The sequence below is a fragment of the Nycticebus coucang genome, chromosome Y, assembly GCF_027406575.1.
Source record: "Nycticebus coucang isolate mNycCou1 chromosome Y, mNycCou1.pri, whole genome shotgun sequence".
NCBI lineage: Eukaryota > Metazoa > Chordata > Mammalia > Primates > Lorisidae > Nycticebus > Nycticebus coucang.
In genome coordinates, this window is record NC_069805.1 from 610,936 (window position 1) to 627,566 (window position 16,631).

At 39.8% G+C, this 16,631-nt stretch overlaps 1 protein-coding gene across 2 annotated transcripts in view; it reads left to right on the forward strand.

The window, feature by feature from the left end:
• Positions 1 to 16,631, forward strand: part of LOC128579201 (zinc finger X-chromosomal protein-like) — a 65,678-nt gene that overhangs the window by 6,285 nt on the left and 42,762 nt on the right. For both annotated transcript variants that reach the window (XM_053581418.1, XM_053581419.1), the window contains exon 3: positions 16,107 to 16,195. In XM_053581418.1, the coding sequence (XP_053437393.1) occupies positions 16,135 to 16,195 (61 nt within the window). In that variant the 5' untranslated portion in view covers positions 16,107 to 16,134. The remainder of the gene's footprint in view (positions 1 to 16,106; positions 16,196 to 16,631) is intronic.

The following is a 16,631-nucleotide window of genomic DNA, read 5'->3' on the forward strand; positions in this document are numbered from 1 at the left end:
TGTAAGAGAGAAGTCTCTTGCCTCTGACTCCCAAGTAGCTGGGACTATAGGCGCCCACCACGACGCCCAGCTATTTTTTGATTGCAGTTGTTCAGCAGGTCCGGGCTGGGCTCAAACCTGCCATCCTCAGTGTATTTGGCTGGTGTCCTACTCAGTAAGCTACAGGTGCTGAGCCTCATCTTATATGTTTGTATCAGTCAACAGTGAATTTTTTTTGAGACAGTTTTACTTGGTTGCCCTCAGAGTGCAGTGGCATCATTACTCAACAGCAACCTCAAACTCTTGGGCTTAAGTGATTCTCTTGCCTCAGCCTCCCAAGTAGCCGGGATTACAGGTGCCCGCTACAAAGCTGGACTATTTTGAGAGACGAGGTCTCTCTCTGGCTTAGGCTGGTCTCGAATCTGTGAGCTTAGGCAGTCCATTGTTGTTTGGCAGACTCGGGCTGGATTCAAACCTGCCAGCTCTGGTGTATTGTGGCTGGCGCCTTAGCCACTTGAACTACAGGCGCTGAGCCTCTTTTTTATTTTTTTGAGACCGAGTCTTAAGCAGTCCCCCTCAGTAGAGAGCTGTGGCGTCATAGCTCATAGCAACCTTCGGCAACTATTAGGCCCAAGTGTTTCTCTTGTCTTAGTTTTTCTATTTTTAGTAGAGCCGGGAGTGGGGTGGTGAAGCGGTGGTTTGATTTTTGCTCAGGCTAGTCACAAACCTGTGTGCTCAAGCTGTCCATCCGCCTCAGCATCCCAGAGTGTGGATTATAGATGTGAGCCACCTTGCCTGGCCAACAAATGATGTTTCAGAAATTGAATGCAAAACCAGAGAGGAATTTTCTGTCTTTTAAGTATAAAAAAATTAGTTTTTAATTTGGAAACTCCTTTCAATGCACATGTTATTTATATTAACAGTAATTAATTACTTAACTAGTGTTAAGCAGGTAAACATGATAAATAAATATTCTTAAGATGACTCAGCTTTACTTTGTTATTTTTAATAAAATGTTATCATTTTATTTATTGATAGTATAGCCTACCTAAATAAAAGTTCTTTAGGATTCTCAAATTTTATAATCGGAAAGGGAATCCTAAGGCAAAAAGTTTGCAAAATCATTAACATTATTTATTTATATTATTTCTGTTGTAGTTTATAAATGAATTGTGGTCTGTTTATTCCTTGCGACAGTTAAGTTTTGAGGTTTTTTTCCCCCCAGTTTTTAAATGGGGCTACTGTGAATATCTTTGTGCACAATTAATCTCTGAAGGGAAATGGATGACTTGAGGTATATGTGCATTGTCACCTTTATTGGAATATATATAATCTAATAAAATTTTTTCCATTGTATTTGGATTCAGTTGCTATTTTGCGTTGTCTATCAGCCTCTCTTTGTCTATATTATTGTATTGCCAAGTATTGACAGTTTCATTTCTTCTAGATTTGGGGGTATAAAATGGTATCTAATGGTTATTTTAATTTTGCTTTTATCAGATTGTTGGTGAGGTTACCTTCCCCATATGCTCCCTCTCCTCTCTTCCCAACTTCCCTCCCTCCCTGACAGAGTCTCACTTTTATCAGATACCTCCACAGAGTGCCATGGTATCAGAGTTCACACCAGCTTCAAACTTTCGGGCTCAAGGGATTCTCTTGTTTCAGCCTCTCAAGTAGTTAGGCCCCTGCCTCAGTGCCCAGCTATTTTTAGAGATGGGGTCTTGCTGTGGCTCAGACTGGTCTTGAACTCCTGAGCTCAGGCAGTTCACCCGCCTCCGCCTCCCAGGTTTGTACCTTTTCTTGGCCCAGTTTCCCTTTGGATTGTTGTTTTCCTTTTCAATTTATTGATACTATTTTATGTTCTGGAAAAAAGGGCTTACTAATTATTTATGTTGTATATATGTTTCTTGGTCTGTGGCTTATATTTTATACATTTATGGTGTATTCTGTCCAGTAGGACTTAGTTTGAGGTGATATTTTTGTATTTTCACGTATGGGTTGTATTTTTTTTTTTTTTTGAGGCAGAGCCTCAAGCTGTCCCTGTGGGTAGAGTGCTATGGCATCACAGCTCACAGCAACCTCCAACTCTTGGGCTCAAGTGATTCTCCTCAGGCTCCCAAGTAGCTGGGACTACAGGCGCCCACCACAATACCTGGCTATTTTATTTTTCTTTTTGGTTGTAGTTATTGCTGTTAGGCAGGTCTGGGCAGGATTTGCATCCACCAGCTCTGGTGTATGTGGCTGGCATGCTAGCCGCTTGAGCTATAGGCACTGAGCTTATGGGTTGCATTTTTTTTGTCTTCAAGACATTCCCTTCTCCGTAAGTGCATGAAAATGCAGTCTTTAGTGCTTGCTTTTTACTGATCTTAATATGTGCTTTTTAATATTTGGATTTTTTTTTTTTTTAGCGACAGAGTCTCACTTTATTGCCCTAGGTAAAGTGCTTTAGTGTCGCAGCTCACAGCAAACTCTAACTCCTGGGCTTAAGCAATTCTCTTGCCTCAGCCTCCCAAGTAGCTGGGACTACAAGTACCCCAAGAACGCCTGACTTTTTTTGTAGCAGTTTGGCCAGGGCCAGGTTTGAACCTGCCACCCTTGGTATGTGGGGCCGGCACTCTACTCAACTGAGCCACCTGTGCTGCCCTTATATTTGGATTATTAATCCATCTGGATTTTTTGGTGTAATTTTGTAGGATTCTAATTTCGTATTTTTAATATGGGTTTATTTAGTTGAGTCTTTCTTTTGGTAGCTAATACAGCTCATGAGGTATATCATATTCTTTTATGTACATTCTTTTATGTCTGGTTTTCTCTGTTTTGTTTTCTTGTCCTGTTTTAAAAAATGTGGCTTGGGGGAGAGTCCAGTGGTAATGATTGCTTGAGTTAGAGACCAGCCTGAGCCAAGAGCAAGACTCTATCTCTTTAGCTGGGTTTTGTGGCAGGTGCCTATAGACTCAGGTACTCAGGAGGCAGAGGCAAGAGGATCATTTGAGCCCAGTGTTTGAAGTTGCTGTAAGCTATAAAGGATGGCACTCTACTGAAGGGAAAAGTAAGACTCTGTCCCCAAAGAATAAAATAAAACAAGTAAAAAATAAAATTAAAATGTGGTTCAGCTGGGTGTGGTGGCTCATGCTTGTAATCTTAGCCCTCTGGGAGGTTAAGGTGGGTGGATCATCTGAGCTCACAGGTTCAAGTCCAGCCTGAGCAAGAGCGAGATAAAGTCCCCCATCTGTCATGGCAGGTGCCTGTTCCCAGCTACTTGGAAGGCTGAGGCAAAGAGTTTGAGGTTTGACTCCTTGGCACTCTACCAAGGGTGTCGAAGTGAGACTCTTGTCTCCAAAAAAAAAAAAAAAAGTGTGGTTTAATTTTCACATTTCAATGTTTACTCTTTAATTTTAGGATTATTTTTATGTTTTTCTCTAACTCATTTTAGAGTCAAGCTTTTTTTTTTTTTTTTTTTTTGAGACAGTCTCAGTTGACCTAGCGTGAGCTGATGGTCTTGTCTCAGCCTCCACAATAGCTGGAATTACAGGTACTTGCCATAATGATGCCTGGCTAGTTTTTCTGTTTTTTAGTAGAGATTGGGGTCTCACTTTGTTCAGGCTGGTCTCAAATTTCTGAGCTCGAGGGATCCTTCTGTCTCGGCCTCCCAGAGTACTGGGATTAAAGATGTGGGCCACTGCACCTGGCCTTTTTGCTTCTTTGTTCTTGAGACAAAGTCTTACTTTGTCACCTTTGGTAGAGTTCCATGGCATCATATCTCACAGCAACCTCAAACTCTTGGGCTCAAGTAATTCTGTTGCCTCAGCCTCCCAATTAGCTGGGACTACGGGCACCTGCCACAATGCCCAGCAACTTTTTGGAGACAGGGTCTTGCTCTTGCTCAGGCTGTCTTGAACCTGTCCAATCCACCTGCCTTGGCCTCCCAGAATGCTAGAATTTCAGGCATTGAGCCACTGCTCCAGGCCCTGCACCTGTCCTTAGAATCAGTTTTTTATTTCTGTGGAGAACTGTTAGATTTTATATTTGTATCATATAGAATACACACAAATATAGATATGTATTTCTGGTGTGTTTCCCTGTCCTTCTAGACATCTAATTTTTATCAACTTCTCTGTTTTTATCATAAAGCATTTCATATGTACTAGCAATTTCTTGAAGCTATTTTTTTTTTTTTTGAGACAGAGTCTTACTATGTTGCCCTCAGTAGAGTGCTGTCTCTTGCCTCAGCCTCCCAGGTAGTAGGGACTATAGGCTCCTGCCACAATGCCTGGCTATTTTTTGTTGCAGTTGTCATTGTTGTTTAGCTGGCCCAGGCTTTGTTCGAATCTTCCACCTTCAGTGGAAAGATTGGCTGGCGCCGTAACCACTAGGCTACAAGGTGCCGAGCCAAACACTTAAAATATATTAACTATTTTAAAATATATTAACCATGTAATGTATATGTTAACTTGCTCAGATAAATATACTTCATACTGTGTTTCTGTTACAAAAATTTGATAGCCAGGAGATTGTATGTAGGGGATAGAGCTTAAATAGTGAGTAGAGAGGAAGTTGAACTTGACCATCTGGCTCCAGAGTCTAGACCTATAATGTTAGAAAGTTTTTCGTGGAGCTCTCATATAACTTTTGTTAACTGTACAGGAAGATAAGGTAGGATTTTTGTTGCTATTGTGAATATAACAAAAAAAATTTTCTTTCTTTTTTTTTTTTTTGAGACACCCTAGATAGAGTGCTGCGTCATCTAACTCAAAATTCCTGGGTTCAAGCAGTCCTCCTGTCTCAGCCTACCAAGTAGGACTATAGGCACCTGCCAGAACACCTCGCTTATTTTTTTATTTTTAGTAGAGTAAGAGTCTAGCTAGCTCTTGCTCAGGCTACTCTTAAACTTTTGAGCTGAAGCAGTCCACCTACCTCAGTCTTCCACAGTGCTAGGGTTACAGGCATGGTGAATATAACAATTTTTTAAAAGTTATAATTACCTAGCTGTTATAGTTTATAGCAGAAACCCTGTTGGCTTTGGTATGCAGATTGTACAGTCTTGCTGAACATGATTGTAGACCATATTCATATTACATGACCTCATAGATCTTTTTTATTGAGATAGAGCCTCAAGCTGTCCCTGGCTAGAGTGCTGTGGCATCTCAGCTCACAGCAACCTCCAACTCTTGGGCTTACATGATTCTCTTGCCTGAGCCTCCAAATAGCTGGGACTGGAGAAGCCCACCATAATGCCTGGCTATTTTTTTGTTGTTGTTGTTGTTGTTGTTGCAATTTGGCTGGGGCTGGGTTTGAACCCGCCCCTCTCGGTATATGGGGTCAGCACCCCACTCACTGAGCACAGGCGCTGCCCAATGCCTGGCTATTTTTTGTTGTAGTTATAACTGTTGTTTAGAAGGCCCGGGCTGGGTTCAAACCCTCCAGCCCTGGTGTATGTGGCTGGTGCCCTAGCCTTTGAGCTACAGGTGCTGAGCCCTTTATTTTGTTTTCTTATTGAGACAGAGTCTCACATTGTCACCCTTGAGAGTGCTGTAGTGTCATAGCTCACAGCAATTTCAAACACTCAGGCTCATGCAATTATTTTGCCTCAGCTTCTGTACCTTTGAATGTATTTATTTTAAAATGTATGGAATCCTATAACTACTTCTCCATGTAGCAGTTGACAAAATATATGCCTTATGAATATTATCTCTTCAAGTGATTTATATCTGTTGTTACCACTATACAAGTTGGTAATAATATATGCCAGCAATGTAACTGCAGATAGTTAACCTTGAAAGAGTCAAAGGAAATTCTGAAGCAGCAAGAGGCAGGTTTAAAATTGGTTCATGGTTTATTCAGAGAATAATTTGTCATTATGTTGAGTATCTATTACATATTTTCCAATTTTGAATAGAGATGATGTATATTAGTATGGTTTAGTTAAAGGAGAAAAAAAAATCAAACAGATTTCTGTTTGACTTCTGTCAAGTAATACAGTTTTATCAAAACTTACCTTTCACCTGAAGGAAGATTATAGGGATGATAATTATTATCACTAGCATTGTAGTTAGAAAGATTTGACAGGGGAGACAGATATGGACAGTGAACAGTTTTAAATAGAAAAAAGAGCCAGAATAACACCCTGATTTCAAAGTTATTTTTTTCAACGGCCATCAATTCTTTTGGTTGTTTTTTTTTTTTTTTTTTTTGTAGACACAGAGTCTCACTTTATGGCCCTCGGTAGAGTTGCATGGCCTCACACAGCTCACAGCAACCTCCAACTCCTGGGGCTTAAGCGATTCTCTTGCCTCAACCTCCCAAGTAGCTGGGACTACAGGCGCTGGTCACAACGCCTGGCTATTTTTTTGTTGCAGTTTGGCCGGGGCCGGGTTTGAACCTGCCACCCTTGGTATGTGGGGCCGGCGCCTTACTGACTGAGCCACAGGCACCGCCCTGGTTGTATTTTTCTAATCTCGGAAACCAGGTCTTACTGATCTTAGCTTAGGGATCTCCCTTCTGAGCCTGGGAGGCCCTGGTGCCTCATACCAGCTACCCAGGATAAAAACCCACTGAGATTCTCAATGAAGTGGCTGTAATCATGTTCCCAAAGACAGATACCAGACAAGGAGGTACCACTACATAGCCTCTTCTACACTTTTACTAACCATCGTGTTGTCCTCAGTGGGATGCCCGTTTTCAGGATAGCGGCAGTGGTGGTGTCTGGCATGATTGGCTGGACAGTCTAGAGGCTCCTGCAGCTGTGGTGCCTGCCTACTGAGTGGGCACTTGGGAAGGAGAATAGTGCAAAGGGGTTATGATTACCATATTTCAGGGTATTATTTTGCATATGAACACCAGTATTGCCTTCTAGAGAGGAGGGCCAATGCGGGAAAACTGCTTGAGGACAGGAATGTGAGATCAGCCTGAGCATCACAATGAAACCACCCAAAAATAAAAACATTATCCTGACTATAGTGGCACATGATGCTCAGAGGCAGGAGGATTGCTTGAGTCCAAGAAACTGAAGTTACAGTAAGCTGGGACCGCACCACTACATTCCAGCCTGGGCAACAGAGGGAGCCCTATCTCATCACCTAACCCCCAAAACAAACATATGAAAAAACCCAATAAATCAGTAGAATAGAGTCCTATCTCACCCCCCTCCAAAAAACCAACAAATCAGTAAAAGTAACATATAAACATTTTTATTTCTTTTACTTAACACATAAGCATAAGTAAAAGAAATAAAAATGTATTGATACAGAATTAGTAGCACACCTAAGATTCCATCATGGCACACTAGTGTTTTGCTGCATACTGGTTAAAAATCGAGTTAGGAGGAAAATTAAATGAGAGAATTTACTCAGAGGATTTGGCAGAGTGTTTTGCTTCTAACAGGTTACTTACAAATGATAGCTGCTGCTGTTGTTACAGTGGGAAGAGAGTAGGTTAAAATAAGCATGGCTGTAAGTAAAGTCTGACACTTCACTTCCGTATCTTTGTTAAAGAAGTCTGTAGTAAGCTAGCTTCCAGTACTTAGAATTAATCTAATGAAACAACTAAGATCTTTCTCACAAACTTAACATTAAATGTAAGGAGACGTAACTTAAAGAAGAGTTAATACAGGCAGTGCCTGTGGCTTAGTGAGTAGGGAGCTGCTCCCATATACTGAGGGTGCCAGGTTGAAACCCGGCCCCAGCCAAAACTACAGAAGAATTAATACAGTTGATTGATACAGTTAATACCATTAATACAGATTGATCAATATAGATTGATTAATGCAGTTTCACTTAAAATCTGGAGTTCATTATGTGCCTGGTAAAGGTGAATGTAACAATAGTTCACATAAAAACATAAATACAGATGCTATAACAACATAACAATAGCTATTAAACATCAGAGAGATGAAACTTAATACAGAGATGTAACTAAAAATTAAAAATAGTGTTTAAGGGGTATTTTTGTCTTATATCTGATTTTTGAGACTGTAGAGTTTTATAATTGTCTACTTTAAAGTGATGCTTATGTTATTTCCCCTACTTACTGTGAGTTAATTTGCATTACAGAGACACTATATTTTAACATTGCACTGGATTTGAGATTCTATATACTTAACAGTAAAAATTACTGTTTTAAGGACATGTTCTTAAAACATCAGTTGTAGTGAATATTTTAAGTAGGAAACAAATGTTGAATTTCACTTTTTAATCATCTACTGAGCATATCATGGTTTTCCCCTTTCAACCTGTTAACATGAGATATCTGATTTTATCTTTGATTTCTTCAGTAACCTTATGACTATTAAATCTGTGTGTTGTATTTTCCTCCTTAAAAGATGGATCACATTTACAAATACTTGAACTGATAAGTAATGGAGTTTGAATTAATTTTGTGAGGTGACTTTTTACTGATTTGTTGGTTTTTTGGAGGGGGGTTAGGATAGAACTCTATTCACTGATTTATTGTTTTTTTTTCATGTTTGTTTTGGGGGTTAGGTGATGAGATAGGGCTCCCTCTGTTGCCCAGGCTGTAATGTAGTGGTGCGGTCCCAGCTTACTGTTACCTCAGTTTCTTGGACTCAAGCAATTCTCTTGCCTCTGAGCATCATGTGCCACTATAGTCAGGATATTTTTTTTTAAATTTTGGGTGGTTTCATTGTGATGCTCAGGCTGATCTCACATTCCTGGCCTCCAATAGTTTTCCTGCATTGGCCTCCCCAAAGTGCTGGATTGGCATCATGCCTGACTATTTGTTGATTTTTTGTAAAAGAAATTATGCCAACATTTTTTCTCACATTCTGGGTTTATATTGCTTTAGAATGATCTGTTCCTGAAAACTGAGTAAAAAAAAAAAAATACATGGGAAATTCATACCAGGTTTCCAGCTGTTCAGAATAACATTAGAAAATTTTCCTTGGGCGGCGCCTGTGGCTCAGTGAGTAGGGCGCCAGCCCCATATGCCGAGGGTGGCGGGTTCAAACCCAGCCCCGGCCAAACTGCAACCAAAAAATGGCCGGGCGTTGTGGCGGGCGCCTGTAGTCCCAGCTGCTCAGGAGGCTGAGGCAAGAGAATCACGTAAGCCCAAGAGTTAAGAGGTTGCTGTGAGCCGTGTGACGCCACGGCACTCTACCCGAGGGCGGTACAGTGAGACTCTGTCTGTACAAAAAAAAAAAAAAAAAGAAAATTTTCCTTAAAATTTTTTTTTCATAATTGTTCTGCTCTGTCTCTTTTTACGTTAATATTAGTAACTGTTTCCAATCCTTTTCAAATCTATTTTCTCCTAATGTACTGGCATAGGATATCAAATAGTACTATTTGTAAATATTTCTTTTCATTATTTTTCTTTTCGTTTTTGAGTTCAACTATTTTTCTTTAGTTATTTTCCCCTTTTAGTTTACTAGATATTAGTTTTGTCTTTATACTCTATGCCACTACATGAAAGAGCCAAATTTGGATTTTATTTATTTTTATAATAAGTTAGCTAGTAAAGGCCAGACATGGTGGCTCATGCCTGTAATCCTTGTGCTCTGGGAGGTCAAATCAAATGGATTGCCTCAGTCCTGTCTTTAAAAACTAGCTTGGCGTTGTGGCAGGTGCCTATAGTCCCAGATACTAGAGAGGCTGAGGCAAGTGAATTGCTTGAGCCCAGGATTTTGAGGTTGCTTTGAGCTATGATTCCATGGCACACTACCAAGGGTGACAAAGCCTCTCTCAAAAAAATAAATAAAAAATCCCTTTTTCCTATTTTAGTTTTTTCCATGATGAAATAGGAAAATAACCTGTCAAATGTATTGAACAATAATTGTTCACTGTAGTAAGAATATGTTGAATGGGCAGCCCTTTTTATAGTCCAGACTACCTGTAGTAGGAAATGAATATGATAAAAAATTATACCTAGCCCTTTCATTTAAAATATTGAATTTGCCTTTTCATTTAAGATATTGAATTATGGGGGTGGTGCCTGTGGCTCAGTGAATAGGGAGCCAGCCATATACCAAGGGTGGTAGGTTTGAACCTAGCCCCAGCCAAACTGCAACAAAAAATAGCTTGGCGTTGTGGCGAGCACCTGTAGTCCCAGCTATTTGGGAGGCTGAGGCAAGATAATCGCCTAAGCCTAAGAGCTGGAGGTTGCTGTGAGCTGTGATGCCACAGCACTCTACTGAGGGTGACATAGTGAGACTCTGCCTTGTGAAAAAATAAAAAATTGAATTATGCCTGTAAACCTAGAACTCTGGGATTGTCTGAACTCAGGAGTTTGAGACCAGTCTAAACAAGAGCTCTCAAGAACCTAAAAACAGCCTGCTATTGTGGCTGTTAATGCTCTAAAAATAGTTGAGCATTGGGGCAGGTTGCTGGTAGTGCCAGCTACTTCTGTCTTAGGAGGCTGAGGCAAGAAGATTGCTTGAGCCCAAGAATTTGAGGTGGCTGTGAGCCTTAATGCTAGGACACTTAACTGAGGGCTGCAAAGTAAGACTCTGTCTCAAAAAAAAAAAAAAAAAAAAACCAAAACAATAATAAATTAAAAAATGAATAAAATAATAACTAAAACAAAATATTGTGCTTCTGTCTGTCTTTGCTGAGTTAATTCCTAGATCATAGCATTTAGTGGTGGTTTCTTATTTGTTTGAGCTCATTCTTCCTTTTTATTGCCTGGTTCAGAAGGGGTAAATCAGAATTCAGCATCAGTGGCACATAACTTCAGGTTACATGAATGAATTGTTACCACATCAATATGGTATATGCTGTAACTGATGTTGGCAGCATCTTTCAGCATACATAAATATTTGTGCACTTATTGACTGTACTAATAAAAATTGAAGAACACAGTTCTGCACTTTTATAGTCTGCCCCTCTCCAAAATGCTGGGGTATGAGGCTTGTTTGAAGAATAGGCTAGGCTATTTTCAAGCTAGGCTGCAAAATTGAGTAACAATAGCAAATAAATTTGTTATGATAGCTTAGTTTAATATCATAGAACCCCCTGAATGTTGCAGAACTGCCATGATCAAAACAGAGAATTAGGCTCAGCACCTGTAGTTCAGTGAGTAGGGCGCCAGCCACATACACCGAGGCTGGCAGGTTTGAGCCCTGCCTGGACCTGCTAAACAACAATGACAGCTACAACCAAAAATAGCTGGGTGTTGTGGCCAGAGCCTCTAGTCCCAGCTACTTGAGAGGCTGAGGCAAGAGAATCACTTAAGCCCAAGAGTTTGAGGTTGCTGTGAGCTGTGATGCCAAAGCACTCTACCAAGGTTGACATAGTGACACACTGTCTCAAAAAAAAAAAAGGATTAATCTGCTCATAGACTGTAAGAATGACTTGGTAATAGACACTACCAGACCCCAGGGTGTTATGATACAGTTCCTCGCCATTTGTATTGGACATGATAGAAGAACAAAGGCATTTGAGAGGCTGCTTCATTTCCAGGGGTCATATAATAAGCTGAGAGTGGATGGTGATAATGGAAGTAGAAGACAGGGACACAAGTCTCCGAAGTTTTAAAGAAGAAATTGACAAAATTGGGCAGCCTGTCGGGAAAGAGAAAAACATCATAGTGTTCCTGTGAGGAGAAAAATATGCTTTATTGAAATGAAAACATTCAGGAGTCAGGTGGAAATGTTAGTTCCTTTCCTGAATCTATATATTTTGGGACTTATCTTTCTGCCAGTAGCCAGTACCTATTATAGGACGAGAACTAGACTATCGCTTAGAGAAAAAGGAAGGAGAGAATTTCAAAATTGAAGAAATTGTAGCAGACAAGCCAAGAAAGATGAATACCTAAAACAGAAAAGTCCTTCTTAGCCGGATGTTGTGGTGAGCGCCTGTAGTCCCAGCTACTCGGGACGCTGAAGCAAGAGAATCGCTTAAGCACAGGAGTTGGAGGTTGCTGTGAGCTGTGTGATGCCATGGCACTCTACCAAGGGCCATAAAGTGAGACTCTGTCTCTACAAAAAAAAAAAAAAAACAGAAAAGTCCTTCTAAAGGTTGAGCTTTTATTACAGCTAATACTTTTTTTGCGGATATTGGAAGATGCCTTAAAAAACTCAATTAGTAATATTTTTTTAATCTTGTCTTAATTTCTTGTTTTATTTAATTATTCTGAGATAAATTTGCATTTATCCTTTGTATACATTTTTTAACAATGAAAAGAGTTAATGTAGCTAGAGATAGTTTGGATAGAGAGAGCAACAACTTATTTAGGGCAGGTACACTCTTCATTTTTTTGTAGTTCATAAAATGTAAGTATAGTCATTATGGCCTATTTGAAAGAATTTGAATGTCATAGAGTGTTGAAAATGAATAGGATTTGTCTCAGGAGTTGATAGGTTGGAAATTCATTTGTTTGTTATATAAATTACAGAATTTCTCACCTGCATGTTTTCTTAAGGATTATATAGTTTAATACTTGAAAATTGATAGGTATAAATAACTAATAGATGCTAAAAAATCAAATAAGTAAGCTGGGCATAGCTCTATTGCTAGGGAGGCTGAGATAGGAAAATGGCTTGAGCCCAAGAATTTGAGGCCAGCCTGGGCAACAATGGTGAAACCCTGTCTTTAATTTTTTTTTTTAATTTTCAGATAAGGAAGTAGGGTGAAGTATGAGAATTTAGAGGGAGAATATATTTTCAGCATTTTCTAGGGGCAGGGGCGTACATAAGAAATAAATGTATGATGCAAGATAATAAATGTAAAAGCAAGATGATATGGAAAGTTACTTCATTTAAAAGAAACCAGAACAGAAAGTAGAGTTGTGATCTTAGGTATTTTTGTTTACTTGATAAGGGCAGACAAGGAGGGAAAGAGAGCTAGGGAAAGATAAGTGAAAAAAATTATAGGAATAATGCTGAGAAGTATTTGGGGCCAGAGTTTAGAACATGACTTGGAGTCAGCCGAGATCCATTAATATTTCTAAAAAAGAACACTGAAGTGATTTAAAGGATGCTTTAGAGAATTCATACACTTTTTTTTGTAGAGATAGTCTCACTTTGCCTGCCATAGAGTGCATTACACAGCTCACAGCAACCCCCAACTTCTGGGCTTAGGCGATTCTCTTGCCTCAGCCTCCCAAGTAACTGGGACTACAGGCGCCTGCCACAACGCCCTGCTATTTTTTTTTTTGTTGTGGCAGTTTGGCCGGGGTCGGGTTTGAACCCACCACTCTGAAGGTTGGTAAGCCGGCGCCTTACCAACTGAGCTACAGGTGGCGCCCATTGTTGTTTTTTTTTTTTTTTTTACATGTGTTAAAGTATACTTGAGATTTGTTTTAATTAGGTAACACTGCAGACGTGGGACTGATTGTCCGGAAGGGAGAAGTTTATATTCTCTGGAGACAGGCAGGTGTTACTCAGGACCACATAAGTGAGGACCCCAGGGATAGTCAGGAGGCTGGAGGGGTGAGAAGTCAGAGTACGGATTCTTTTTTTAGGAAGGAATGGCTAGGCAGGATTAGGTACAACGAGTAAATCCATCATTTGGCTATAGTTGTTCTTAGTTGTTGAATACCTGGCTCTATGATGATTTAGAGCAGGGAGAATTTTTTTTTTTTGAGAAGTTTCATTCTGCTGTTCTGACTAGAGTACCGGTGGCATTATAGCTCACAGCAACCTCAAGTTTGGGGCTCAGGAGATAATCTTGCCTTAGTTTTTCTGTTTTTAGTAGAGACAGGGTCTCCCTATTACCCATATTGGTGTTGAACTTGTAAGCTCAAGCAGTCCACCCTGCTGAACCTCCCAGAGTGCTGGGATTACCGGTATGAGACACAGTGCCCAGGCTATTTCTTTCTTTTCTTTCTTATTTATTTATTTATTTTTTAAGAAATAAAAAAAAAAAAAGAAATAGTCTTAACTTTGTCACCCTTAGTAGAGTACCGTGGCATCATATCTTGAAGCCACCTCAAACTCCTGGGCTTAAGCGATCCTTTTGCCTCAGCCTCCCAAGTAGCTGGGATTACAGGCGTCTGCTGCAATACCTGGCTATTTTTTTTTTTTTTTCAGACAGGGTCTCGCTATGTTACCCTGAGTAGAGTGCCATGGCATCATAGCTTACAGCAACCTCAAATTCTTGGGCTGAAGCGATTCTGTTGCCTCAACCATCCAAAGTAGCTGGAACTACAGACACCTGCTGCAATGCCTGGCTGTTTTTAGAGATGAGGTCTCACTCTTGCTCAGGGTCAGGCTGGTCTCAAACTCTTGAGGTCAAGCATTCCACCTTCCTTGGCCCCCCAAAGTCCTAAAATTATAGGCGTGAGCAGCTGCACCCATCTGGGCAGAGGGAATTTTTGTCTTGATTTGTGAGAGTTTAATAAAGGAGATCATTGAGGACTTGTCTCTAACGGATTGGTTGCTCAGAGGGGAACTTTAGTATTTCCAGGAATGAGCTAGCTCTGGGAAAGTCAGTGCAATAGCTTCAAGAGTGCAGAACACATTTTTCTGTTCTAGGTGTGCTTAGGAAGAAGGTTGATAAGACAATGTAGACGAAAAGAAAATACAGTCAATATGTTTACTGTATTTGGAGTGTTAATAAGAAACATGCATTATTCATATCATTAGCAAAAATAAAGATTAAAGAAGTTGCGACTAATTGCTCTGTTAAATATTGAGGAAATAGTGATAGAAAACCAATTAGGAAAGTGTGTACTTACCTGCAATGTAAGTAAAATCACAGTCCACCTGTACCTTCTATTGAGTCTGTTCTCTTGATTATGAGACATGTTCAAGGTTCTTTTTATAGTTTGTATTTTAATTTTTTTTTCCCTGTGATAAAAACTGGCTTTTACTCCTGCTAGCTGAAACCAAATTTGGGAATCAGTTTCTTAAGTTCTTATATTCGCATATTATCATGTCAGCTACCAGGAAAGGTAAAGAGAGTAGTGACTCTTGCTAATCATTCCAGATATTTTATTTTGATGTAACTAGGTATAGGCAGAACTTTGATATTTCTGAGCTCACAGATGAATTGATTTTTACCATTTTATAGATGATACCAACTTCTTTGTGGCCCGCCATTTTGCAAATTATTTCTGTAATCAAAGATGAGTTAAGAAAGGCCATTTTAAACTATTCAGAAATCTCAAGGAGTTTCCAATTACTAGGAATTTTGAATGTTTACCATTTTATAATTTACTTTTTTTTTTTTTTTTAATTTGTTTTTTTTTTAAGTTGGTATTCTTTTTTTTTTTTTTTTTTTGTAGAGACAGAGTCTCACTGTACCGCCCTCGGGTAGAGTCCCGTGGCGTCACACGGCTCACAGCAACCTCTAACGCTTGGGCTTACGCGATTCTCCTGCCTCAGCCTCCCGAGCAGCTGGGACTACAGGCGCCCGCCACAACGCCCGGCTATTTTTTGGTTGCAGTTTGGCCGGGGCTGGGTTTGAACCCGCCACCCTCGGCATATGGGGCCAGCGCCCTACTCACTGAGCCACAGGCGCCGCCGCCCCAATTTACTTATTTTTTTGAGATGAGAGTCTCACTTTGTTGCCCCCTGGTGGAGTGATATAGTGTCATAGCTCACAGCAACCTCAAACTCTTGGGCTCAAGCAGTTCTCTTGCCTTAGCCTCCTGAATAGCTGGGACTACAGGTCCCCACCACAATACTCATCTATTTTTTACAGACATGTTCATGCTCTAGCTTAAGTTGGTCTCAAACTTGTGACCTTAGCCTCCCAAGAAGCCTCCTTATAGGTGTGAGCCACTGTGCCCAGCCCATTTTATAATTTATTAGTAGAAAGATTGGAGACTACATTAAATTTAGGGTATTGCAGAAATAACCTATAGAATGTGTTAAAGTTGAGTCTTAAAGAGTCATTGGGGCTGATGTTAGAAGGAAAGAGGAATATTCTGGCATGTAAGAAAACAGTCAGGAAGCTGAAGTGGTAGGATCCCTTAAGGCCGGTCTAGGCAACATAGCACACAGGCCCCATATCTGAGAAAAAGATGGAAAACCCCATAATTATCAGCCTGTTTGATTTAGTTGCCCTTCTAACCTCATATCCAGTTTGTACTGGATGTCAGATCACTGCATTTTATTTTACGTTGATAAGGTTATTGATAAATAATTAGATCATATTTTAGAAATTTAAAATATTACAATGATGTTTTATTATGTGATAAACTTAATGTTTGGTATACTTTATTCCCTGGTTTAGGAGCTGTGACTAATGAAAATTAAAGGCCATGGATGAAGATGAATTTGAATTGCAGCCACAAGAGCCAAACTCATTTTTTGATGGATTAGGTATAACTGTTTCTTGGGTTGTTTCACTTTCCATCTGTTAAGATTTGGAGTTGTTTATCAAGAGGATGATATTAATTCATATGTAGGTACCTTGTTATCTTGTTAGTATTGTAGCCAAATCATAATAGTGTCAGAAATAGCATCAGTATCAAAATTTTAGTGTTGTCTTATTACACCTGCATAACTGGGAAAAATGAGGATAACAAAATAAAATATTTCTGTTTTCTATTATTGCAGATATTTCAGAATTCTGTAGGTTAGAAGTGCAAGTATAATGTAACTCAAGTGAATTCTATGTAGAGTTGTACACAAAAAATTAACTTGTCTGTGGTGCTGTATTCTTTTCTGGAGGCTCTGGAGGGAGAATGTACTTGTAGACATCTCATACTTTTAACTAGGCTTAATTCCTTTGTGGTTGTAAAATGGACATTTCTGT